The sequence below is a fragment of the Hylaeus volcanicus genome, chromosome 2 (assembly GCF_026283585.1).
Source record: "Hylaeus volcanicus isolate JK05 chromosome 2, UHH_iyHylVolc1.0_haploid, whole genome shotgun sequence".
Taxonomy (NCBI): Eukaryota; Metazoa; Arthropoda; class Insecta; order Hymenoptera; family Colletidae; genus Hylaeus; species Hylaeus volcanicus.
In genome coordinates, this window is record NC_071977.1 from 30,536,640 (window position 1) to 30,556,924 (window position 20,285).

General features: G+C 44.2%; 4 protein-coding genes and 1 long non-coding RNA gene across 8 annotated transcripts in view; 3 read left to right on the plus strand and 2 right to left on the minus strand.

Annotated features, from left to right (window-relative positions):
- The first annotated feature begins 876 nt into the window (after window positions 1–876).
- Window positions 877–4,893, plus strand: LOC128872177 (BTB/POZ domain-containing protein 10). Of its 2 annotated transcripts, XM_054114620.1 has the most exons (7): window positions 878–1,067; window positions 1,475–1,597; window positions 2,303–2,419; window positions 2,748–2,885; window positions 2,957–3,228; window positions 3,572–3,769; window positions 3,867–4,893. In XM_054114620.1, exons 1-7 carry the CDS (start codon window positions 949–951, stop codon window positions 4,334–4,336), a joined length of 1,437 nt encoding a protein of 478 aa, XP_053970595.1. In that variant the 5' UTR covers window positions 878–948; the 3' UTR covers window positions 4,337–4,893. The 2 variants fall into 2 exon arrangements, with proteins under 2 accessions (XP_053970596.1, XP_053970595.1); XM_054114621.1 differs by lacking the exon at window positions 2,303–2,419 and having other exon boundaries at window positions 877–1,067.
- Window positions 4,894–5,046: 153 nt separating this feature from the next.
- On the plus strand, window positions 5,047–6,894 carry LOC128872181 (histone-lysine N-methyltransferase PRDM9-like). The gene is made up of 3 exons (XM_054114626.1): window positions 5,047–5,475; window positions 5,639–5,821; window positions 5,988–6,894. The coding sequence occupies exons 1-3, from the start codon at window positions 5,320–5,322 to the stop codon at window positions 6,885–6,887; spliced, it is 1,239 nt and encodes a 412-aa protein (XP_053970601.1). The 5' UTR covers window positions 5,047–5,319; the 3' UTR covers window positions 6,888–6,894.
- A 930-nt stretch (window positions 6,895–7,824) lies between these two features.
- On the minus strand, window positions 7,825–13,131 carry LOC128872176 (protein scabrous-like). The gene is made up of 3 exons (XM_054114619.1): window positions 11,797–13,131; window positions 11,028–11,367; window positions 7,825–9,431 (listed from the first exon to the last, which is right to left on the minus strand). The coding sequence occupies exons 1-3, from the start codon at window positions 12,024–12,026 to the stop codon at window positions 7,998–8,000; spliced, it is 2,004 nt and encodes a 667-aa protein (XP_053970594.1). The 5' UTR covers window positions 12,027–13,131; the 3' UTR covers window positions 7,825–7,997.
- Window positions 9,459–11,956, plus strand: LOC128872190 (uncharacterized). Its single transcript, XR_008456112.1, has 3 exons — window positions 9,459–10,290; window positions 10,396–10,664; window positions 11,823–11,956. It is a non-coding gene; the product is annotated as an uncharacterized LOC128872190 (long non-coding RNA).
- Window positions 13,132–13,284: 153 nt separating the features above from the next.
- The window catches only part of LOC128872174 (inositol polyphosphate-4-phosphatase type I A), an 11,224-nt gene continuing 4,223 nt past the window's right edge, over window positions 13,285–20,285 (minus strand). For all 3 annotated transcript variants that reach the window (XM_054114610.1, XM_054114612.1, XM_054114611.1), the window contains 15 exons: window positions 19,779–19,934; window positions 19,495–19,695; window positions 18,805–18,959; window positions 18,539–18,711; window positions 18,298–18,439; window positions 18,071–18,186; window positions 17,912–17,998; window positions 17,671–17,831; window positions 17,422–17,605; window positions 16,167–17,368; window positions 15,817–16,082; window positions 15,531–15,748; window positions 14,866–15,191; window positions 14,504–14,771; window positions 13,285–14,418 (listed from right to left, as the gene is read on the minus strand). In XM_054114610.1, coding sequence (XP_053970585.1) covers window positions 14,286–14,418; window positions 14,504–14,771; window positions 14,866–15,191; window positions 15,531–15,748; window positions 15,817–16,082; window positions 16,167–17,368; window positions 17,422–17,605; window positions 17,671–17,831; window positions 17,912–17,998; window positions 18,071–18,186; window positions 18,298–18,439; window positions 18,539–18,711; window positions 18,805–18,959; window positions 19,495–19,695; window positions 19,779–19,934 — 3,788 coding nt within the window. In that variant the 3' untranslated portion in view covers window positions 13,285–14,285. The remainder of the gene's footprint in view (window positions 14,419–14,503; window positions 14,772–14,865; window positions 15,192–15,530; window positions 15,749–15,816; window positions 16,083–16,166; window positions 17,369–17,421; window positions 17,606–17,670; window positions 17,832–17,911; window positions 17,999–18,070; window positions 18,187–18,297; window positions 18,440–18,538; window positions 18,712–18,804; window positions 18,960–19,494; window positions 19,696–19,778; window positions 19,935–20,285) is intronic.

Sequence of the window (20,285 nt, forward strand, 5' to 3'; positions counted from 1 at the left end):
GCGCCACCGATACCTTTAATCAATTATTCTTTATTTTTCATAAATGCATAATTAATACGATTCTTTGCTTTATAACACTACAGTATATTAGTTAATATGTCCTGTTTATCATCTTTATGAATAATTGTTTAATAAAACAGTAATTATCGACCCTATAGTTTATGGCGCCATCTCGTAAGAAATCGTCGAAGTTTGTAGTGAACACAGTTCTCACTGTTGCACCTAGATGGCGCCACTAACCAAAGTATCAATAATTATTATTTTATTAAATAGTTATTCAGAAAAATGATAAACAGGAAATATTAACTTATCTATTGTAGTGATATGAAGCAAAGAATCATATTAATTACGCATTTATGAAAAATAAAGAATAATTAATTAAAAGTATCGGTGGCGCCATCTGTTAGAAGTAGTGGGAACTATGTTCACTACAAACTTGGGCGTTTTCCCGGTGATGGCGCCATTGGTATTAAAACCAATATCAGTATAATTTAATGATTGATTTCTTTCAGGAAACGATCACTATGTTTGGGAACGATAAATTCGTAAGCTTTTCCACTCGTAGAGCTTGGATGCACTCGTTTACATTTAAAAATCATTAAATACGTATAAGCTAGATACGAAGTCTTTGTTCGAATTATCAAAGAAAGGCCCAGATTATTCTGGCGCGAAACGACATTATTTCAAAGTCCTTCTCGAACTAGATATGATGCATTTCGCAAGTTAAGTAATTAAATTATTAAAACTATCGCAGTACTTCTCTACCGTCGTATGGGACGCAGTACTGTAATCTTCGAATGATACTTGTCGCTTTAATTACAATTATATAGTAATAGTATAGTAAACTTGAAAAAGTTACTACAATGTATAGTTTGGGCAACGCCTGTCGGAATGAATTGTCATCTATGACCGTGTGGTGTTTCGCATTATCCGTTTCATCGGTTTGGAATGCAACTTTCCGTCAAAAGGAGAGTTCAGGTTAACGTTCAATCGTGTGGATTGGAAATTTGCACGTCGGCCAGCTGGCTTCTGAAGAAATTTGGCTGGTACTTATCGGTGTCTAATTTGTAAGTATTCGAAACGTATGTATTACGAAAATCATTCAATAAAAAATGCAAGAGCACTTAGCAGAACACTTGCAATCACTTACAATTTTTCGACTTATATATCAACGTGAAAGTTTGTGCAACGTTAATATATAAATTTTATTGCATAATCGTTATATTAATCGAATATTTATGCATCTAGCGAACTGAATAATACGAAACTATAAGAAAATGACACATTTAAAAATCACATTGGTAGAGAACGTATAAAGAGATTTGTTGTGTACATTTGTTTATTTAACAGTATCATTTAAGAACAGAATAATTAAGTGTCAATAACAAAGAGCAACGTTAACTTTAGGTTTCCTTGTGAACTTGTTATAGGAATTTCTACATGCATTATTTTTAATTTTTAACTATTGTTATAGTTGGTCCAATATGTCAAATCCTGCAGAGCGTTTAAATTATATACAAGATAGCAGTAGCGACACAGAGACGGACAAAGAAACAGGTAGCAGAGGACGACATCGCATTTATAAGAATCGAATGAGGTACAACCTTTTTTTTTCTTTTTTTAATATGAGTATAACACTGAACATGGAAGAAGATATAAAAATTATGACATATTTTTATCAATATTTTATATTAGCAGCTTAATTTTTTTTACATTATTGAAATAGAAAACATCTTAGACAAGCAATAACACATTAATCTTATCTGTAATTTATTATTTTATTACATATTTCATTTCAGTAATTACATGTTTAAAATGTAGCATGTATTTAAGGCTGTTGTCATATAGTACGTTATACGCATGCCCATTAATCTTTTAATTAAAGGTAAATAATTTTTGCTCGTATATATATATCTTAATATTAAATTAGTTGAGAAATAGCATATCAAAGAATGACATACTTAAATTTATCTCACATTATTCTATATGATTTTGTACAATTTTGTTTTATATTATGCAATTGTGTTTTTGTTTCCAATCATGTTTCATATGCTTTCAGCAACATATTTTCGTTTTATCGATGTATTTACTTACTTTTAAAAGAATAAAGAAATAAAAAGTTACTTTAAACAGAAAATTTAATACCCGTACTACGATTAAACTGATAATTTCTATAATAAAAACTTCGTGTACATACACTTCTATATATTTTAAATTAGCTGTCTCATTAGAATTAGTAGACATTACACGATGCTTGTTGAATGCGATCATTAGAAAGGTAATGTCGTTGTTTTGCATGTAGTTGTGGTGGCTCTTCCAAACCAAAATCTTGTCTGGTACAAAGAGACGGAAGCAATGAAAGGCACTGTCATTCCTTCAATTCTGGCAGACAAAACACAAATGTTAATCAACAAAACAGGTAATATTTACAACTGAACGACAGATTGCAAACAAAAAATTTTCCTTTTATCCTTTTGTCAAGGTATATAAACATTTCTTGTTAGCCATTCGTAACATAAGACATAATTACTTTACCCTATTATTATATAACCCATATTATACCCTATTTTATTCTTTATATTGTCAAAACAAGAGTCCAGGCATCAATACCCAAGAGGTAGGTGTTGTCTAGAAATTCATTCAACACTGTGCATTGCTTTTGTGTGTTTATGAGCAATAGTTTCACCGTTTTTTAATATAAATATTAAACAGTCTTCCGCGATTATTTAGAGTACATTTGTCTTTAGACTTTGCTCTGGAGTTGGCATCGGAAAAAGTCAACAAAGTCAGAGCAGGGATAATTTACCATCATCTGGATCCATAAGCGGTATAAGCAATCCGCAAGCTAGCGATGAACGAATTACTCTTATTGTCGACAATACCAGGTAAGTATTTCCAAATGAAACATTCAACACCAGCACAATTGCATCAACGACAAAAATCAACTGATTTTCAGATTTATTGTCGATCCAGCACTGTTCACTGCGCATCCTAATACAATGCTAGGTAGAATGTTCAGTTCGGGTGTCGAATATGCTCAACCAAATGAACGCGGCGAATACGAAGTTGCAGATGGGATATCCGCTATGGTATTTAGAGCTATCCTTGATTATTACAAGGGCGGAGTAATTCGCTGTCCACCAACGGTTGCGGTTCAAGAACTTCGAGAAGCTTGCGACTACCTCCTCGTTCCGTTCGACGCTAGTACAGTGAAATGTCAAAATTTAAGTAAGTAGAGATTATAATGGATTGCAATAGATATTATAATTTACACCCATCTTTTTCGTAAATCCAAAGAGATCATAGTATAGCAACGTATTTAAAATGATCGTGTAAGTGACACGATTGCAACACCTCCATCTATTTTCAACACAGAGTACAAGCACGTTGACGCAACGTTTCTCAAATTATCTAATTGTAACCATTCGTCGTTAAAAACGTGGTTATCGCTTTTCCATATGCGGTATAACGCAGAAAACAATCACAGCCAGCTATGATCGATGATTTGAGAAGCATCGCGTTGACGCGCATCGAATAGCAAGAGCTCTAGAAACTAGACGATTTATTATAGGAGGGTTATTACATGAGTTATCTAACGAAGGCGCACGCTGCCAGTTTGAAGTCTTCCTCGAGGACTTAATATTACCACTGATGGTAAACAGCGCGCGTAGAGGTGACCGTGAATGTCATATTGTCGTTTTACTGGAAGATGATGTCGTCGACTGGGACGAAGAGTATCCTCCGCAAATGGGAGAAGAATATTCGCAAAGTAAGAAGAACATGATGTATCATCTCGTCCGTTTGTTAACCGTGTACTCTTCCATCCGTATATTTTACTAACGCTACGTTTTCTTTTTATCCTGCAGCTGTCAACAGTACCGCGATGTACCGATTCTTCAAGTATATCGAAAACAGAGACGTAGCCAAGCAGGTAATGAAGGAACGTGGTTTAAAAAAGATCCGTTTAGGTATCGAAGGCTATCCAACTTACAAGGAGAAGATCAAGAAGAGAGCGGGTGGACGAGCCGAGGTCATTTACAATTACGTGCAGAGGCCTTTCATTCACATGTCCTGGGAGAAAGAAGAAGCGAAAAGTCGGCACGTCGACTTTCAGTGCGTCAAATCAAAATCTGTGACGAATCTCGCGGAAGCCACTGCCGATCCCGTACTAGACGCTGGCGGAAACCCGATAGGGATTGGTCTTTTGCAACCGTCGGAGCCAGTGTCTCAGCCGGAGATCGTGTTGGCAGTCGGCTCTGATGCCGACGTCGAAGGTGCCATAGGTTTGCTAGCTGATCAAGATCTCGGGTCAGTACCGCCCGACGAGTTACCATGAACGTTCGTTCCGAAATTGAGGCTGAACAAACTACCAAGTATTTACGGATCGCTTTCTTCATGCGTCAATTTCTAATGTTAGTCAGACTCGCTTACCTCACAGTTTCGTTTTATATTGGATAAATCAAGTTGAAAAATCCAAAGTTGATTTTTCCAAAGAGAAAGCTTCGACGTGTTTTACATATTTTTATAAAGTAACCGATATTAGTTAAATAAAATCGCTTACATTCAAACGGTGTTCCGAATAAAGGGAAGCGGCGGGAGAGGAGGTCTTTCGTGGGTTAGGCAGTCTGATATCGACCCAGTCGGAACGATAATACCGTGAAAGTATCGCATCTCGTGGATGTTCACCTAGTATCTTGTGATAGCCTTCGTACGTGGCGTTCAAATTAGTTTAATGATAATCGTTGCGACTTTTTCAATTTTGTATGTAACGTTAAACGTTTCTTATAATAATTACGTGTCAAATATGAACCAATGATTCGTTCGGTATGTATTCACGAAAAGCAGTTTCCCATTTTATACGATTAATAAAGTTGAATACCGTTTCCGAGTCTATCTCTCCTTGTTCTTTGATTATTTTCGAACGAAAACTGTTTTCACGACAAAATTTACCGATTTGCCGCCGATGGCGTCTACCATTAATTTAAAATTAGTTCGGCTGTAGCAATGTAAATATTTCTATTTTTATATTTTTTATATTTAGGACTAATAGACCTACACAGGTTTAAAGTCCGTATATGTTTATTTTTTAATAAACGCCAAACAACAACAAAATTAGTTCGGTATTTTTACCGCTAGATGGCCGACGATTTATCAGCTTTCTTTGCGAAACATAACTAACGAAACTGACTATCTTTGGTCCATTCTATATTTCGTCTGTGGTTGTTTATACAGTAAACTTCGCACGACTTTAATCGAAACTGTTGCCCGAATTCAAATTCCTTTAACAATTCCCGAACAGTGGCAAACAGCACAAAGAGAATGAAGCTATCCCAAGCTTTCGTTGAAACTGATACAATAAATACCAGCTCGTGTAGGTTATGTCTTCGCTCCGAAGTCTGCTTAACGTCAATATTTACCGAGGGAGAAGCGTCCCAATGTTTACGTTCCCGCATTCTAGATTGCTGTCCCGTCACGGTGAGTTACACGAACAAATTTCCTTCGCTATCGTTCAGGCCGACGGTTTCCAAAATTGTTAATATTTTCCCACCACCGAACCGTAAGAAACAAAGGGATTTTCGCGCGAAATATTCGCACGTTCGATTTAAATTCGAAATTAACTCGTCCCGACTGATTTCAGCTGTTCGAAGACAACCGGCTGCCGCAAGCGATTTGCAGCGTGTGCAAAGACCAGGTAGCAGTTACGTACCAGTTTCGCGAGCAATGCAGAAAATCGGAACGGTGGCTTCGATCGCTTTATGGATCCAATTGTTGGAGCGACGAACCGCGCCGCGTCGACACGCCGAGCTGCAAAATCGTTCGAGTAGGTTTGAAAAGCTAGCTTTGAAAGGGAGCGTATTGGAAATGAGAATACTAAAATACTGAATTTATTGTATATATTGTCACGAGCAACCTGTGATCTTGTCAACAATGACATGTTGCTGTTTAGTAAATATTCCAACTCGAATATTGTTTTGCTTCTTCTTCAGGATTGCGGCGTACAAACCGATGAAAGAACAGGAGTATCTATCCATTCGGGGAAAGAAATAGACGATAATCGAAACGCATCTCGTGGAGAAACGATCGTGGAACGCCCATCGCGAGTTAGTCTAATAGAAAAGAAAGAAAGAAAGGAAGAAGCTCTTTTGGCGACGACTCGATCCACGAAGAGGACCGTTGAAGGATCGGGAATCGTTGAGGAGAAAAGGAGCAGGAAGGATGCGACCGTCGCTCATCGATCCCAGCAGAACACGCAAGAGAGTACAATGATCGAACATGTCTATTCGGAGGAGCTCCAGTTTCCAGAGGATACGCGCATCTCGAACAGCACGCATAAAGATAAAGATGGGAATGAAAGCTCTGAAAATCGAGCGAAACCGACCGACGGCGAAACAGGGAAACCGTACCTGTGCGACGTCTGTAGCAAGACGTTCGCCTCCAAGTCCGGATTGCGGTTTCATTTCAAGACACACGGCGGCGCGAAGCCTCACCTGTGCCGGCATTGCGGCAAGGGGTTCGCCATCCCGAGTTACGCGAAAAGGCACGAGCGAACCCACGTGGGCGACAAACGTTTCGTTTGTCATTTTTGTAGCGCCGCGTTCGCCTCCTCGAACGGTCTCAAGTATCACTTGATGTCCCACACCGGCGAGCCGAGTTACCGCTGCGAAACTTGCAGCAAGGCTTTCTATCGTTACAAATACCTCAAAGAGCATATTTTCACCCACACGGGGGAGAAACCGTTCGTTTGTAAAACGTGCGGCTTCGCGTATGGAAATTCTGGCAGCCTGTTCGTTCACGAAAAAAAGTGCAAGGCGAGATTATCGCGCGTCAACGACGAACGCGAAGCCACGGTCGAAGCGTCGAATCGCGACACCGATTTCGGAGATTGATCTTCGCGAGAAGTCACCGTGCGAGAATTTGATTCTTCTCTTATGGAAGTGAAACAGAATGGCAGAGACAGGAGGAAGGCAGCATCGAAGGTAGAAGTTTCCTCTTTATTTCTCGGCATTCGTGACGAGTTATAAATATTGTCTGGTCGCGGGACGAGATTTCTCCGATGCAATGGAATCATTTTTACCATTGTTTATGTTCCCGCGGTGCGAGCGACCATCGACGTGCCTACGACCTACGACGACCTACGATCCTAGGTGAGAGGTAAAAGATACAATAAAAAATTCGTAATTGTACCTTCGCAAATAGATTATCAGTCGATCGAGGGAACGCTTGTAATGAATATAATAATAATAATGCGAACTATTCGTAGTTTGTAACGATATCAGTCACGCGCTTAAAACTAATATAATCTAACACAGTGGTGCACGAAGATGACCCGTAAAATAAAATTGAAAGCAAATACACGATTGTGGTTGTATACTTGTGTTTGTATTTTTAATCTAAAATACCCTGTATACTTTGTTTAGAGTGTATAACCCTTCCAAGAGCACCTCCATTTGTATAAAAACTATTTCCCAATTATGGACGCGAATAGAAACAAAGGCAGAGACCATCCGGAGACTAAAAATTGTTAAATGTATTACGGACCTGCTACAAACTCATCGAAGCTAAATTAAAAAGCCAGTAGAAAGTAAGCAAGGACTCGAATAAACTTTTAACCCATTGCACTCGAGAGGTGACTCTCAGTCACCGCTAGGTTTTCTTTAGGTTTAATTTCGTTGGAACTCGAAGTGTCGATAAAACGATTGTCGTTGAGCCAAAGGTGACCTGATTCTCAAATCTCAAATCAAGCTTAGCACTCGTGACAATAGAATGCTAAGAAAGCATCTCGTGCGCAAAGGGTTAAATATATAATTTTCAATAAATTCGATATTCACGTTAAATATAAATATATTAGTTTCTTCCCATCTTAGCCCCAAAGTTCGAACCGTACAAACTACCGTTTTACTTTATTTGTTTCAGTATCGAGAGAGGCGCACCACTGACCTAACGCAACGTAATTTTAAAGTCTTTGGCATCGCGAAGAGAGATTCGACGAACGAGCGCTACCGCGATCGCCGACAATTCGAGTTTCTGCGGACGGACATCTCCGAAGAAGCGATCGACATCCATTGGTTGGTGTCGGAACGAAACCAAGTCAACCCTAAGGAATACTTCCCGTTGAGATTGGCGTGCTGGCAGCGACTGAACCACCAGCCGCCGTGATAGTTGCCGGCGCAGTGAGACTTGCTGGCGTCCATGTCGCGGTCCTTGGCGCTAAAAGCCATTCCGTTTTGGTAGGACAACGCGTCCGTGGCGTTTCCAGCGTATCCGTCCACGCGCAGCCTGTACCCGGTAGCCGCCGAGTCGATCTCGAACGATTCGTACTCGGCGCGCCAACGTTCCCCGTAGATATCCAACATGTCGACGCGCAACCTGGTGCAATTATCTCGAGTGAGCTCGTGGAGAAGCTCGTTGCCGATCCAGTATTCGCCGACGGGGGAACCGAAACCGAGAGAGTAATCGTTCCAAGTGCGATCGAAATCGAGCGCGCCGTCTCGACGCCGCGCCACCACCGTCCAGCCGTCCCGACAGTAAACCAACATCGGCTTCCGGGACCGGCCAGCTTCCAAAAGCCTCAACCCGTCCCTGGCCGGCTGGTCCGTCGATCGATCCTCGCAGTTTTCAGGCAAACTGTTCACGATCAAATGGTACTGGTCATCCAGCTTCTCCAGTTCGAGTTCGAGCTTCAGCGCGTCGGAGGACGAAGACGACGGGAATCGATCGGCGTCTTCCGAGCACGTGACGTTCAGCCGATCGATCGCTTCCTGTTGACCGTCGCTCCTCTCTTGGAGCTTCGAAGCACTCACGCTCAGAGCTTGAACGGCGCGACGCAGATTGCTCAACTCCTCTCTGGTCAACGAGAGCTCTGCCCCTTTCCTAGCCGCGTTCACGCCTAACCGAACCAGTTCCCGCTTCGTTTCCGAGTTGTTTTTCTCGACCGCCTCTCCAAGAACTCGCAACGAGTCGATCAGCTGCAGACCAACCGATTCGCCGATGGTTCTCGCCGACACCGCATCCTCGGTGACGTTCGAAAGTCGTCCGGACAACTCGGCCTGGCTCTTCTCCAAACTTTTCATTCGTTTGTTCAGGATCAACGGCCATTCCTTCTTTTCGTAGGCCAGGCGTTTCTCGAGCAAGACTCGTCGCTGCGCGAGCAGAGAGACCTTGTGTTCCAGGTTCTTCAGACGTTCTTCGGTCCGCATTCGGTGTTCCTCGATTCGTCTCGAGTAGCCGTGCCTCCTGGAGAGCCGGCGCCGAAACGACGTCGAGCTGCGTTCCGTATCGAACCTTTTGCTATCCTCTTCCGTGGCTGTACTCGAGGACGACGCGACCTCGCCTTCCGAATTCTTCTCTCCTCGATGGCCAATCGAATTTCCCGAATCGCCGGAAGGCAATTCGCATCCAAGAGACTTCACCTCGACTTGAACCGCGCTCAACTGAAACGGAAACATCGAGGGATATATTTATATCGATATTTCCTAAACGCTGTCAAACGATTATCAACGCGAGTGTAACGTAACGCGGTTGTTTGTCATGATGCGCGTCATCGAGACCGATAACCGGTTGTTCAGCTCATTGCTCCAAAATTGCGAGAGCAACTCTAGATACGTATCAAATTTCCCTGACGTTGGACCGAGCCGTGGGGAACAGTGTAGTGACCACCTTCGCTCCATTAGATTTTTATCTACGGTGGAAATTAACCCTTTGCACTCGAGGCCTTTTTTCTGGTATCTGAGAATAAGATCATCTTTATCTCCGACAATCATTTTATCGATACTTCGAGCTCCAAAGAAATTATACCTAAAGAAACATTAGGTATCATAGATTTGCTGCGTGAAACTTAATGATAACTGGGAGTCACCTCTCGAGTGCAAAGGGTTAAAACACGTTCATCCGCCGTAATCTCACAACGGCACGGGATACGATGAATTGCCGCAGCATACGAGACTCAAGTAAACAATAATATTTATTATTTCATTTTGGCCCGATGTTTCTCCGAAAGAATTGCAACCTAATCGTTTAAACTAATTAGACGCGGGTAATCCATGATCCGATTACGCGTAAAATGTTTAAAAGGTGGATACCGTTTTTCTTTTTACTCCCGACCACGATTCTACGAAAATTCGCTTATGCGCAGCGTTCAAAAGAGAGGAGTGAACACGCCAGCTGGCCCATCCAGCTGGTTACGCGCTCGAGCCCGGCAGATGCAGCTGTCACGGTCGCGCCCGATGCTGCCCAGCCTCGAATACCAAACCAGCGGCCTTCGATTATTTCCGTTGAACGAACGATAAACAAGTAAGTCGTTTTTCCGAAAGAAAGACTCGTTTTGTTCTCTAAAATCGTCCGATTTCATTCAGAACCTTTGATTATTTCTCTCGTATCTTTTTCGTACCTTTCGAGGTGCGCAAATCTACAGATGTAGGAGCTAAAAACGAAACGGAACGAGTGCATATCCCATCACGACGACGAGTGGAAGGAAACGTCGGTAAAACTCGCAAGGAACGGAATGCGAAGTAGCGACAGAGAGGAAATCGACGGGGAAGGGCGAGCAAGCACGGCGGTAGAAATTAATACTGGCAGCAGAGCGAATCGCGGAGGGGATGTGAAAAGGCAGCTGCGTAGCGACGCGAAGGGCCCACCGAATCGTTCCACCTCGGAACGAGTCACAGGTGTTTGCGTTTTCTGCCCGTATCGTAGAATTTATCGCGCTGTATCGAAAACGACAACCGCCCGCGTCGGGCGTGCTCGCTCGAATTACGTTTCTGCCGGTTTCTGCGTCTCTCGGCCTCGCGTCGCGCGACGTTATCGCGAGCTGAGCCGTCCGAAGGCAGCGGAGGAGAGGGAGGGGAAAAAAAAGAAGAGAGACGAAGAAAACGCGAAATCGAGGCAGATGCGCGTTCCATCGGGCACAAGCAGGTGGACAGAGAGATAAGAATGGCGGGGAAAAAAGGAAAAACGCGACTAGAGGGAAAGTAACGCGGCTTGGTAGGGATCGAAAAGGGACGGCAGAGAGCGACGAAAGCGGACGGTACCTGACTGGCGATGTCGGCGCAGGTGCGAGAGAGCTGACCGAACCGTTCTTTCACCGCCACGATGTCCACGCGAATCGTGCCGAGGACCGCCTCGATCTTGGCCATCCTACCGCCGAGATTTCGAACGCCTCTTCCAACGGCGGCGACGTCGCCTTTCAGCAGAGCCAGCTCGCCTCTCATCCTGGACCTCTCCGCGAGCTCCTCGCTGGCGTTTCTCGTTCTGAGGACCTCCGCGACTTCCCCTTGCAGCTCGGTCACGGCGCTTCCTAGCCACCGTACTCGCAGCCTCTCGTTCTTCGCCTCGTTTCCGTTCCCGCCGCGAAAAGCGTTCACTTCTTTCCTGATGGCAAAAGACACTCGTTAACACGCGAAAAACGATAATTAAAGTACTTGTATAAAGGTGAACTGGAAAGTAATGTCGTTTTTCCAATTTTAAATACTTGTTTATCATTCATCAGCTCGTTGAGCTTTATCTGGTATCCAAAATTTGCACTCTAGGTGACAAAAGATAAGGAGGCCGGTTACATGATTGATCAGGAATAGAAATTCGTTATAAATTTCTTTGAATTTAATGTAGAAGAGAGATGTTACTTTTCAGTCTACCCCCTTCGGTCCAATATAAAGACCGAAATATAAAGACCGAAATATGAAGGTGCGACCCTTGAGGAAGGGTAACTTGCTACTATCGAAGGCCCTTCGTGATTCTTTCTTTCACAAAGTAACGCGTTACGTAGAAACTGGCGAATATACTCTTATTCGAAACAATTACCTGAGTTGTTTCACTTCATTCTTCAGGACAAACAACTCGGTGTTCTTCTCCATGGCGCGCTTCAAGCTTCCTTCGAGGGCATTGTAATCCTGCTGCCGATGGTCCAGAAGAGCGTTCACTTGCTCCCGCAGAGATCGGATCTCGTCGGCGATGTTCTCGTCGGCGCGAGTTTTACTCTGCGCGACAACGACAACTAACAGCGCCCGAAACAACCACCTCTTCCCGGTCATCTTTTCGACCGGAGTCCAGCTAAACGGGAAAACCACCGTCGAACGATCTACTAAATAATAGAAAACTACCGTTCGCTTCTGAATTATTTACGAATTATTCGCGTATTATTTACGAATTTTAAACGCTTCTCGTCCAGCTCGCGTCGTTCCTGTGCGAAATCGAGCGCACGCGGTGTTCCACCACCGAAAGCTCACTGGCCCGATCGAATGCCGCCCCACCAGTTTTATAACCTCCTCTCACACTTTCCGTAAATGGTCGGGGGGCAAAATGGGCCCAACCCAAGGCGCAGGTGCGTTCGGCAACGGCCTGGAACCACTACTACCGCGTTGCCCCTGCATTGTCTCGTGCCTGCAAGCTGCGCCCCCGATACCGATACTCGTACCGCACGTGTTCCATTCCCCCTTCGTCGATCCTTCGCGGCTATTCTTTTTTTCTTTTCTCCATCTCCACCGCGAAATTCCTCTCATTACGCCTTCACGCTTCTTTCGCGCAGGTTGCACAATTTTCAAATAATTCTTTGATACGCTAATCATGAACCATTTCCGTTATCCAATCGTTGGGATTTCTAGTAGCAATTTGTAAATACCAGTAATTCGTATTTAGGCTGCTCTTTATTTTGATGCACCAAAAATTATGAACTTTTGTTTGCACCATAGTTTTTGATGTAATTACCTAATTAACCACTAATTAACCAATGGCGTCGTATTAACTAGCTAAATACGTCGAAAATGTTCAACTTTGGATTCCTAACATTTTAACTTACATTTTTGTAATCTGGGCATCAAACACTACTGAACGGTACAAAAGAAAGTTCATAATTTTTGGTGGCCCAAAGTAAAGTTTAACCTCTGATAGTAAGTTGTACCAATAATTTGTATTTATAAAGGGCCATTGTTTAAGAGCGAGCCTGTAAACCGTCGGGCCGAAACGTGGTACATCAAATCCTGACTACCGTCAGGCGAATAAACGAGCGATAGAATGAAAGCAGAATATGCCAAATTGAAGCGTTTTACGATACCAAGGGCGCCTCTTGTTCGAATTAGTTACGTTGAGATTGTTTTACGGGAATTAATGAAATCACACCGACCTTAGGTCCCGGTTTCTGTTGGACACCATTGAAAGAATATAACGAAACGGGGCTCGCGATCGTCGACAGCTCGAGATCTTAATTATGCGTCGATAATACTAGAAATTGCTTGCTTAGGAGATAGTTTTTACGGGAACGGGGAAGTATACGCATAAACGAGTCCCACTGCGTAAGGTCAATAATTTATTGAAAACAACTTGTTCCCTGACGAGACCTAGAGTTATATATATATGTATATATATATATTTTTTTTTTAAGGAAGTACGCGCGTGGTTCTATTTTTTTGAGTACGACACGATCATAATGTATGGATCGTAGTTATCGGTGTCGCGAGCGCGGCACGGTACAAAGAGACGTTCGTCGACGCTCGAACGTGTTGTCACCTAAAATGATTATTACGTTAAGAAATTCCCTGTCGACAAATAAATTTGGAAGAAAGTTGCATGCATAGACAACTAATTTTAATCTAATCCCTCTTATCCGTCGCTACGTTTACTCCTTCGTCGAAAATAAGAAACAACATCACACGGTTTCCTGTCTATCGCGTAAACGACACACTTTCGCGAACGCAAGATCGACGACGAAAAACTGCATGTAAAAACTGCAACGACTCCGGCAATCTGTGTATTCTACTTGGTAGAACACGGGCGATCGTCGCGGCAACCACCCTCTACGACGTAGACGGGTCGACGCAACCGTTGGCACAACGTGTTTCGATAAAATTTCAACCGGTTTTTCGTTTCTTATCGAGTAAAATCTTATGTACAGAAATAATAAAAATACATTTGTTCGAATCCAACGGCCTTCTATATAGTTTTCTCTAAACTCGTGCTAACGCGCGATACGTTATATATTAAATGGCACTCTCTTTCTTTTCCCCGGCTCGACGAATCGAGTCTCGAAAATTCCGTAAAAATTCCACGCGTGCGCGCCGACGATAAGCAACGCGAAAGTATCGCGTTACCGTTCGTAAGGGTCGCTACTGGCCTTACTTGAGTGTCTTCCTCGAACGCATGCACGGTATCGACGCGTTGATCCGCCGCGTGTGTCCAATTGGACGTGCACTTACGTGGGTTCAAGAAGGGGATAAAAATTCCTTACGGCGATTAACGCGTTAAATAAGATCGTACGTCGGAGAGACGACGCTAGAACGGAACCCAACGTTTTTGACTTAAGTTTGCGCCGATCCGTAAGTTCCTGTCGGTGGACGATACAGCTTTGGAAGAGTCAATATTTGCAAGCTGTTGAACGCGTACTTTCGGATACCGATGTTCTTCCAGGTGTTCTCTCGTCGGCAGCCCTCGCTGAAATAAAAAAAACAAGTTACTCGAGCGAACCGTTTCAAATGCCTCGGGCTGTATTTGAAATTACTCGAGGAAGAAAATTAACCTTCGCATGCAGTCGAGAGCTCTCGGGTATTCGTGCTCGGCCAGATGGTACTCGCTCGTCAGTATGTTTACTTGCTCGAGAGTAATCGACATGCCTGTGCGATCCTTGGCGCTCTTGCAACTGGTGAACCTCAAGCCGCGCATCCTTCGACAGATTTGCGAGGACAGCTGCAAGATTTCGACGTTCTTGTTCACTCTAGCCTGAACGCTCGTCTTCAGATTGGTCATCAGGTCCGCCAACGTTTGACCGAGCGCCGATCTCGAGCCGACTATGGTGCACAAACACAACGCAACACCGGTTTATAACAAACGCAGACGTACGTGCGGATATCGCGCGACGCGAATCGAGGAACGAAAGCTTACGTCGAGTCGACGATGTTTCCGTCGGTAAGCTGAGCTTCTTGAATCGCAGATAGTATTCGTTCAATCTGTCGAAATTGTCCATGTTGCTCTTTTCCTGGGGTTTCGTTGTTCCCAGGCTCTCCGCCAGGGAGGCCATTTCGTTGATACCGACGTTGAAGAAGACAGGAGTAACATTAAAGGAGATGGTTTGTCTGGACGAGGGAACCAACGGTAGCAGAGAATAAATCGCATCCGGCACTGGAAGCATCACCGTCAACGCGGCACGGGATCCAAGCACTCTTGGCAATGGCATCTGAAGCAGCGGGACGTTGGAGTTTCCTTCGAGCCTGAACAGCAACCAATCGGAGTAAATTGGACGACAAGTGTAATCGTAATTGACGAATGCGATTAAGAAAATTATAATCTGTAATTGATAGGCTGCGGATCTTTATGCATTTATAGGAAATTCGAACGCGCAAGAAACTACAAAATTTGAAAGTAAAGTTCATATTATAATATTTGCGGAATAAAATAAATTCCTATTTAGGTTCAATTTTTGTAGACACGTTCGCGAAGATTTTATTAACCGACTTCGAAAAGGAGGAGGTTACTCAATTCGACATGTATATTTTTTTTTTCTTTTTTGCATAAAGATTCGCAGTCTAGTAATTAATGTCTCGGTCTACCTCGATTGAATTCCGCATCTGGTCAAGGTAAACGTTACGGTGTGCATATCTTCCACTGCCACGGCCATGTCTCCCCACATGTCTATCTCGTCTCCGTAATAACTAAGAAGCCCTTCGAACGAGACCAGAGGACCTAGGGTGGTTAAAATTAAAAGAAACATGGGATCGGGCCTTTGACACCAAAGCTTCGCCATTATGCCTGATACCAAGCTGGTCAACTGAAAGCATAATAAAAATATAAGTAAATATTTATATATCCTATACGAATCGAACTCTCGAAACTTACCGCTTGGCTGAAGCACACGTCTCGTCTGTACCGAACGTTGCAAGCACGTTGAGCCATTTTCGCGTCCTCTTGCACTCTGAATACCGAATGGGTCAATCTAGCGGTTTTCAGAAGTCCGTCCATAGCTTGCCGAAGCTTCTTCATGCTTGGCCTGAGCTCGCTCGTCCAGTCGACGATCGACGCGAAATCTAGTCCCTCCGTGAACTTGTTTCTCTGTCCCGAGTTGCTTTTTATTACTCTCGTCATCGAGTCGACTGCCTGGCACACTTGAAGTAAACGAAAAGAAGACAGCGAATAAAGTTAGCTCGATAAACGACGGGTATCGTAACGAACGCGTGGTCGCATCTTACCTTCTTTGGCTTTCGAGAAGGCTGGCATCGTTTTCTCCGAGCTCGGGCTCGGCTGTTGTCGCGAGACGATACGATTTTCCACGCTCTCGAGAAGCTTGCTCGACTCGTCGTTTTTCGCGTCGTTTTTCGGCTGGATGGTCACGACTTCCGTACTTTTGTTACGATTGTTCGGAACGCATCCTTTCAGGCTGTGCGACCTCCCAACGGAGTTTTTGCTACGTAAACGCACCGCCGGGCTGCTGCACCTTCCGCAGAGAAACTTGACTTTCGATACCAAACACATCACGCTCGCCTCGATGTTCAACTGCGTCAGATCCCAAGGTTCTGGTTCGTCCGTGGGCTTGTAATAATTCGCCGACGGCGAGTTGCACATTTTTTGAGTATCCAAGAACCGCTTGCACGAATCAATCTCGCCTTTGATTCCCTCCCTCTCTTCGTTGTCCTCGAGTTCGTTGACGACAATGTTATCGTTCGCATTGTCGTTATCGTCGTTGTCATTATCGTTGTCATTGTCATCGGCAGCGGTTCGACTTTGACCGACACCGGGAACAGAGTGATTCGTTTCCGTGCACGTTCCGATTTCCGTTTCCTTGCTGGTGTCGTTCTCGACTCCCGGGAAAAGTACGAAGTTTTCCTCGGCCGCCGCGTCTTCGTTACCAATAGTACTAATATGCTTCGCTCGTTCGCGGTCGCGTTCCCGATCGTTTTTCAGAGGAAACGTCGCGTAACTGTTCTTCTCGTTTTCCTTCATCCATATATCCTTCACGCACTCCGGAGTATCGGGCGTGACGAAATCGTCGAAATCCGGGCTCTTCAGATCGAAATTCAGTTGTTGAGTGATCCGTTTGAAAGGGGACAAGGACTGATTCGCTTTGAAATCTAGGTTGAGGGTGTCTTCGTTCGCGTCATCGGGAACCTTGGCTACCTTGTATTCTTCGAGAAACGTTAACGCTTCCTCGACCAAACCGGGATCCCAGAGACTAAGAAGAATCCTGGTTTTCGTGATCATGTCCTCGCAGATCGGCAACATTCCGCTGGTTTGTTTCTCTTTCGCGAGCTTCATCAAAGCACGCATCGCGTCGACGACGTCCCGCCGGAGTTGCTTGATCGCTTGAATCGCGTCGTGCGCCATCGTTATCTTCGACGTTCCTTGATACAACTGGGTACCTCGGGTCGGCGATTCCTTCAAAGCTTGCACCAATCTGAAACATCGTCTCGTACTACTACTACTACTAAATAATACACCGATAATTACCTAATAAGACCACCGTTTTTGCTTTTGTGCGAATGCGCGGTAAACGCCCCAACGGTTATAAAGTCGTAGAATCCGCATTTGTTCAGGGTGTCGTTATGGACCCACATTCTCTGGAGGTGCAAGTTCAGTGGCGCGAACTCCAGAGTTCTATCGTTTTTGCGCGACGACCTTTTGAAATAACTCCCTGAAAAAGAATACAAGATAGAGGTACGAAAGGCAGCGAAGGAGGAACGAAACATCGGTCTTTACCTTTAAAGGCAGCCAAATTCTCTTTAGCCTGCGAATAGAGGTGCAAGAGATGCAGGTGACGATCGAGCAATTCGATTTGCTTAGTGTGCCAAGGTTCTCGTAGTTCGCCCATACCGGCCACCTCTTGCAGCAATTCCTTCTCTTCGTGAATCCAAATTGCCCTGAAGAGAGTTTTCGAGGCATTAGTTCAAATTTGCGATCGCAGTGATTTATACGTTTATTATACGGCGACATCACTCACAGTAAGTGTTGCGGAAATTGAAAACAAAGTTTACTTTCGGCCATGATCTCGTGGACGCAGATATCCCCGCCCAACCCGGAGTGAAACCTGAAACGGTGACATTGCAGAGACTGCGTCAAGGCGACACGGAACGTTTTCGCATTAGTCGCAGAAATATACCTATAAGTTTGCATGTATGGATTGGCGAAAAGAAGCTTGAGTTGTCCTTGATGCGGCAATTTGATTTTTGTTCCCAGCCGAGGTGGCAATGATTGCGAACGCCTGTGCGAGAGTATCTGTCGAGAAAGAGCAAGCGGGTGAGCATGCGAGAGAGAAGGTCCCAAACTAGGATGCATCCTTGATGAAAGCAGTATCGACTATAACCTATCGATGCAGCGAATTCTCACCTGTTGATTCGGACCTGAGATAGGTTCCTTCGACGGAGTGCTCTCCGTGCTGTTCCCTTTGTCCTCCGCCTCTAGATTCCATACGTTGATCGTTAAAAAGCCCACGGTCGTCGTTTTCGCCGACTTCAACGGTATCCTTAACCTAAAATCGTTCGATCGCTAGTCAAAAACGCGATAGCTCGGCGAACGTCGAGACATAGATCGGAGGAGACAATTTCGAAACGAGAGTCGCTAGAATTACCTGGGAGTATCTTGAACCGCGCTCAAAGTCACGATCACGCTTCCTATCGGCGTCGCTGTTTGACTCACGCGTTCCCTAACATCGTACGCCGTTATCCTCGCTTTCGTTCCCGTGGTCAGCCCGTCGCTGGCTCTGAAGCTCACGGTCGTTAGGAAACCGGGATTGCTGCTTCGCTGTGAAAACGGATGAGCCATTTAATAATCTTTTAAATCTATTACAACTATCGGGTGGTAGTGAAAAGTGTAGATGAAAGTGTACGAGCTCACCTCCACTACTTCCGTTTTCGCGTACTTGATCCACGTCTTGGAACCTTTCGTCTGAACGTCCACCTCCAGGACTGGATTAGGCGGCCGACCGTGGCCGTCGCAAAGGAGGTTGTCGCACGCCAACGACATCTCGCACATCGGTATCTCGGCGGGATCTGAAACGTGTATACATCAAAATCTCTTTCGCCGTGCTCGATACAGTTCTCATGTACATTAAAATAAACAAGTCCGAAGGGACGAGCGCACTCGTAAACAATGCCATCTGATCCAACATGAAGTTAATTACGTCAGTGATGCCAGCCGGGCCTTAAAACTTATCAAATCTTGTAGTTTTTGATCTGAAAAGTCCGAAAATGCAAGTTAAAAGTTTAGAAAACCAATAGTTTGGAAGATACGAGTACATAAAGAAGCGTTTTCAGTGACTTTTCAGGTCAAAAACTACAAGATTTGATAAGTTTTAACCATAACAAAATGGGCCCCTGAGCCAAAGTTCAGCCAGATAGGTGAACATATAAATAATAAAGACGATCTATTCATGATTTCGCGCTCATAACCACGACGATGACCATAGTTCATTCATAGACCACCCTATTACGAGATACGAATGAGTATACTCGTATACAGTTATCGTAACTATAATTCCATTCAAATTTATCCCATATCTGGCTTCGAGCGAACAAAATCGCCAACCTGCCGAAATCCCACGTTGCAGCCGCAACATTTGTATGTCCGTGTCCTGTTTGTGCCCGCTGAACGCCTCTATTCGTTGCCGCAACGCCAGCAACTGACTCCGCATGCACTCGTAGCTGGCCAATTGAAGAGCTTGCAGCCAACTGTCTCTCTCTTCGGCCGAGTTCGCCCCCAACGCTTGAAACAAACCTCCGTCGAAAACTAAAACACAAAGCAGAAGACTCTATTACTCTTCTCTCCACTCCGTTTAGTTGCCGCGAGAAAAATGGGAGAAAGAAGCTTACCTATGCTGAATCCATAGGGAATATGATTGCTCGGTTGCTCCACCCGAACGAAGCATTGCTCGAGTATTATTACTCCCAGTGGTTCCGACCACTGCTCCCGCGACTTGAAATAAAACAGCAGGTTCCCCCGTAATCTGCACCATCTCTCCAAACTTACTGTCCAACAAAAGAGGCAACGTTCGTTTGTTACTTTCTCGGTGATACATGCGCAAGAAATTATCGATAAGAAGAACATATCGATAAGAGGAACTCAATGGCGCACCCAAGAGATTATATTATACTCGGTCAGTGCTACTCGTACAGCAACAAATTTAAAATAAAATTAAGAAGAAAAGAAAATAAGAGGTTAACATTGAAAGTAACAGGAATGTTAATAAAATAATTAATAAAATAAATATATGCAGTTTTATTTCGAATTGCTTCCTGCACGAATACTTGTTACTAGACCGGGGATTTTTACGCATTTATAGAAAACAGCAACAAATTATAGAATGGACGTAGCAGCCA